General features: G+C 43.1%; 1 protein-coding gene across 4 annotated transcripts in view; it reads left to right on the top strand.

Annotated features, from left to right (window-relative positions):
• RCAN2 (regulator of calcineurin 2) overlaps positions 1–4,071 on the top strand; it is a 263,810-nt gene extending 259,739 nt beyond the window's left edge. For all 4 annotated transcript variants that reach the window (XM_058662292.1, XM_058662290.1, XM_058662294.1 and 1 more), the window contains one exon: positions 3,259–4,071. In XM_058662292.1, coding sequence (XP_058518275.1) covers positions 3,259–3,419 — 161 coding nt within the window. In that variant the 3' untranslated portion in view covers positions 3,420–4,071. The remainder of the gene's footprint in view (positions 1–3,258) is intronic.
• Positions 4,072–6,000: the final 1,929 nt, after the last annotated feature.

The raw sequence follows: 6,000 nt of genomic DNA on the forward strand, positions 1-6,000 counted from the left end.
AACTTTTTAACGAACACCATTCACTACATATCTGGGTGTCTATATCTGCTCCTTGATTTGCTATGGCACTACCTACAATAAATCCATGGTAAGCTTAAAATACCTTTAAGTCAATACTGCATTATCAACCATCCTAGCTTAGCAGTGTGGTCATTTCTCCTCATAATTGTCAGATTTGCTGGGTTTGTACGTTCATTCAATGCTACTGCCTTGCTGAAAATGTCAAAACAAAGGGCAAGACTGTATATTGCCAGCCTAGAAAAAGACTCAAGTTCAACATTTGACTTCAACTGAATGTGGGTCCTATTCATTCCACCATGAAGTGAAAAAATAATGGTAAGTTTAGCTGTCTTAAGTTAGGAAGTATTAACCATGTAGATTACCATATGGTTAGGCTATGCCAACTCTGGATTCCCGCTCCCAGGACCTGAGAGCAGAGTGTATGGCAATGAGTGACAGTCATTCCTCTCCTTCAGAACCTGTCCTTGCCTACCAGAGCAAGTGGGGACAGAACCATTTTTCTTCCAAAGGCCGATTGCATATTTAACATACCATTTGCAGATTATACACAATTACCAACTCAAAAATTCTCTCCTAAATTTCAAGTCCACCTGCAGTTGTAGGGCCAGATTGAATGATTGCATGAGCCTTATACAGCCTACAGGTCAGACAGTCCCCTCCCCTGCTATATCCAAGTAACCATGCCAGCTCACTTGTGTCAGAGATTTAATACTTGCTGATACAATTCTACCTGCCCACTGTGCATTCAATCTAGACATTACATCACAGTGTCTTCATCAGGACTACATCAGTGGTCTGGCTGGTTCCAGCCCTCTTAACTGCTACTGATGCCTAGGGAAATGCTACACTTCTCGCACATTGTCCTTAGGAGATGTTTGCTTCCCCCACCCAGGAAAAGTCCTCTCTGCACTGTAGGATGTCAGCAGTAGGAACGCCCAGCAAAGACTGCTCCAACTCGTAACAGGGAATGTTCTAGCAGGGTTTAGCCATATTAGTTTCCTATGGCTGCCACAACAAGGTACCACTCACAGTCCCAAAGACTACAAGTCCAAATTCAAGGTATAGAGGCGCATGTGCTCTCTGAAGGTATCAGGGAAAGAATCGTCGTAGGATGGGCCTAGCATAGTAGCCTAGTGGCTAACGTCCTTGCCTTGCATTTACTGGGATCCCATATGGGCACAGGTTCTAATCCCAGCAGCCCTGCTTCCCATCCAGCTCCCTGCTTGTGGCCTGGGAAAGCAGTCGAGGATGACCCAAATGCCTTGGGACCCTTTACCCACATGGGAGACCCAGAAGAAGCTCCTGGATCCTGGCTTCAGATCAGTGCAGCCCCAGTCATTGTGGCGTGAATCAATGGACAGAAGATCTTCCTATCTCTCCTCCTCTCTGACTTTCCAATAAAAATAAATCTTATTAAAAAAAAAAAGAATTGGCTTAGGCTCCTCTGAGCTCCTGCAAGGTCCTGGTTTATGGAATCGTAACTATAATCTTCACATGGTGTTTTCCATAATGAGTGGAGCTGTGTCCAAATCCTGCCCTCTTTTATATGAGCACCAATAATATTGAAATAGGTCTCACCATGATGACCTCATCTTAACTTGATCGTCTGTAATAACACTATTTCCAGACAGGATAATAGGATCTGGAGGTTAAGACTTCAGCCTCACAACAATGGCTTAGCCCAAATGTTTGTATCCTTCCCTGAGACATGTAGAACTTTGAGAGTTATTTCATTATGAGTGGTCCTTATTCTCTCCAAATTAAAAAGTGTGCCTTGTGGAGGTTTTCTCTTGTTACCTCTATGTGCCTGGTAGCACGTAGACAGACCCTGTCACTGACAATGGCTAAAAACTGCACTGGCCATTTTACCTCCATGAAAGACTTGGGACAGCAGGCAAGATTCCTTGCCTTGGTGCTATTGTCTGGTCTGTATCCTGGAAAGATTGAGGGACCTCCTTCATGTGTAGGAAGATTATGCCAAGTGAAAGCAGCTAGTCTGGTGGACATACAGATGAGGACATCATAATTAGAAGCCAAAAGGCAAGCCAGTTTGACCAAAGCGAAGTAAGTATCCCTGGAGACATTAGAAAAAAAATGATGAGCGATGACACAAAGTTTCCTAAGCTAGTCTAAGAATATAGACCTTATCTGGTGAAACTTTGTGAGCCAATGGCTGAAAAGGTATCTGGGAGACAGTCTAGAAGATTTTTGATGACTGATGAAGAATAAAAATTGAAGAGAAGGATGTCAGGGCAAAATTTAGATGAGTATGTTGTCAACAGCACAGCTAAACATAGGCATGTAAACTGGCAATGCCCCTTTTTCTTGCCCTACCACCTGCTTGTCTTTAAGACTCAGGTCAACTATCGCCTCAGCTGGGAAGCCTCTTAGGGATACTTGTTCCTTATACTGTAGTACCATTGTCCTTTGCAATATATCCCATCATTCCTAGTGCTCACCATGCTATGTAGTGAGTTTCTGCTTCCGTGTGCCTCCTCCAGGCTGCACTCTCATAAAACTCAGATAACCTTCTATTATGCTTTGTAGTTTTTGTGGCCATAAATGAACAAGACCATGAAGTTGCTCCATAATGTGAAGCACTGATGTGAAGCAAAGAGAAAGCTCATCAGTGAACCTATTGATTTGACTTGTGTAATGAGCCAGTCTGGATGAACTCTGGGGACTAGAGAGGGCCTTGGCAATCTATCTTACCCAGTAACCCAGAAGCCTGCAAGACCTGGACAAGCTACGATCCCGCATTAGCCTAGCTTGGGGCTGTTTGGCTGTGAGAAATGTGCAACTAAAGGGAAACTCAGAGGCCATTTTATCCAAAATGTAACACAGACAGCAACAACAACAAAAATGCAAGGAGTGCCTCCACATTACTTCGCAATTAGCAGCAAGGCTGGGAATTAGAAACTTATTTGACCCATTCAGTCCTTGTCATAGAATTATGGAGGGGAGGCAACATTTTGAAATTGATAGTTGAAGATGGTGAGGCATGAAGGGCTCAGTGACAAATTCAGGCTTGTGCAGTTGGTAGATGGTAAAGCTGGGATCCATGGCAGATTTCAGATTGCCGTCATTCCATTTTTCTGCTGCCCCAGGTAGACCGTGCTAAAGACCACAGGTTTCCCAAGATCCTGTGAGATGATCTCACAACCACACAAAACCCTGCCAAAGAATCTGCCTTGAAAGTGTTCCCCTGTCCTCAATTCCATTTTTCCTATTTTTCAGGAGAGAAGTATGAGCTCCACGCAGGGACTGAGTCCACGCCAAGTGTGGTCGTGCATGTGTGTGACAGTGACATAGAGGAAGAGGAGGATCCAAAGACTTCCCCAAAGCCAAAAATCATCCAAACGCGGCGTCCCGGCCTGCCACCCTCTGTGTCCAACTGAGCTTATTGCTCCATCTTGATAACATCTATCTCCTCTTTATCATGCTTTTCCCCCATTTGTTGGAAAAAATATTAATTGCCTTTAAATCCCTGGGTGTTCGGTTGTTTGAGATTCCTTCCTTGTAATCGGCCTCTTGGACAAAGGGCTAGGAAATGGTGATATGTCTCCTGATCATATCATGCCCATTAAATATAATCCATTATTTAGAGAGTTCTAGGGGACAAAAGGTAGTATTTTCTTATCAACACAGCTATTTTTGTTCTCTCATGTTGATCTAAGTCAGAGACGGTGACAATTAGCACCTGTGTTGTTGTGTGCTGTTTCGGTCCCAGTCCTGATGTATGTGTTGTTTTGTTCCTGCCACATAAATAGGACCATATGTAAACTTGAATTTGACTGCATGAGATACCCCTATCTGGTCTCACTCAGTCCTCTGCATCCCAACATTCCCAGGACATGCATGGTCACCAGCATTTATTTTCATTGTTTAAGGATATTATGTATGTCAAATGATCAGCGTCCAGCCATGTCCTACCTAGATTAGGAAAATTATCAGGATCACCCAGCTGAATCAGTCTTGAGTAGATTCACTATTTTAAGTCAATTCTTAATAGCCCTATTAAAATTCCTGGAGGCAAAACTGAGGTTGGCCCCAAAGAAATTCCTCAGTAGAATCTGAGTATCACTCCATGAGATCTTCCCAGTCTCATGGGGGAGGCTTGTCCAGGGTGGTAGAGACCTATTTCAGAAAAATCTATTTATTACAAAAGTTTCATGGTGTCTGAATTAATTTTTTTCTCTTTGTATACTTGTACAAATATTTCAGCTGTGCTTTTGAAAATCTGAATGTTTTTTATTTAGTGATTGTTCAACCATTAGCTGCTTGAGAACATGTGCATTGCTTCTGAATGCATTCGTAGCCAACACAGATAAGCTGATATTATTACTCTATTATGGATAATGCTGAATTTTGAAGGGACACAAAACGTCTCATGCCAATATATAAATGATTAGCCAACATCTTTGCTATCAAGACTACTGTTTTTAAATGAAGATACAGGTGTCAGAGCTAAACCTCCAGAATGCACTGCAGCTGAGAACATTAAATGAGGAAGGATGCTAGAGGAATGTATGCCAGTACTACTCATGCATTGCTCGCTCGCTCTCGCTCTCTCTCTCTCTCTCTCTCTCTCTCTCTCACACACAAACACACACACACACACTTGTTTTTGTTGTCTGTGACTTTTCTATTTCTCTATGCCCAAGTGCATTACAGAAGATACACCTTTAGAACCATCACCTTCTGCTCTGTGTGCCAGGTCTCATCTACTCCTGTACGTTAGTGAACTCCTTTAGATGCAAATTATGATGGAGTGGGGAAGTACTTTCACTACCCGAGCCTCAGAAACACATACCAGAACAATGATGCAGCCAACTGATCGAAGAGTGGTTGTGGTTTGGGACTAAGGTGTATACTAGTTTCATCTGAAACTTAAAACATAGACTGATCACTCAGAAATTAAAGTCCGTTCTACTGTGAATACAGCAATATAGTACTGGATGCAGTACAGGTGAAGCTGAGGAGAGCACTGCTTGAAAAATCCTGAGATTCGAAAAGGAAAATGAAGACTCCTTTTAGAAATACAATCTGAGGAGTATATTGTGAGCAATTGCTTTGACTTCCCTTTGCCTTGGATGGGTTTGGTGTTTTCTTTAGCCGAAGAACGACTGAGGGCGCAATTAGTGGAGAAGCAGTGCCCTCTAGCGGAAGACAAGGCTACTCTCCAATAAACACAATTACAAGAGCCAACATTGACAGCTTGAGTCTCAGCCACTTTTTAAGCTATCCAGAATTCTCAGAAGGCAGGTTAAGAAATCTAGATGAGAGAGAAGTTTGGAAATGGTATTTTCATGCTTTAACACATACATCAGATGCTTCCATCTAAGGTATGGAATGAAGTAAAGTTGCAGTAACCATTCTCTGCAGTCACGAATTAGTCTCAGCACAGCACATGACCCAGGTGGGTACGTCTTGGTAAAATGTGTTGCTCCATGTCAGTGTTATCCGGTGTCAGACAGGTCATTCTTCTACTAGGTTGGGTTTGGGGTGGAGAGGAAGAACTTCTCCTGGGATAGCTAAGAAATGGGAAGGACTCCTTGAAGTTTTCCAATGGAATCTCCTAGCACTGAAAAGTCAGCATTGCCTCAGCATTTCCATGACGCACATTATGCAAACCTCCTTAGCACTATTTTATGTTGAGAAGTTGAAAAATGGAGGGGAAGGGGAAGATTTCCACAAACTGAATCATCTGTGCACGTGTATAGCTCAAAGAGCTTAGACTTCAAATATATCTGGTGAATGACTGTCTGTTGTGTAGTCTCTGCTTTGCATGCCTGAGTTCCACATTCTGGAGGGCTGACTGCGGGAAAGTGCGATTCAGCCTACAAAGTTACCAACAAAAGGAATGACCCAGCTAGGTTCTGCCTGAAATGAACCACGGGGAAGACGGGTTGCAGGCATCTCTGGAAGGAAAAAACTTTGAGCAAAGCCTAGAGTGTTGGGCTGGGCTCCGACAAGGGA

The sequence above is a fragment of the Ochotona princeps genome, chromosome 1 (genome assembly GCF_030435755.1).
Source record: "Ochotona princeps isolate mOchPri1 chromosome 1, mOchPri1.hap1, whole genome shotgun sequence".
Lineage (NCBI taxonomy): Eukaryota > Metazoa > Chordata > Mammalia > Lagomorpha > Ochotonidae > Ochotona > Ochotona princeps.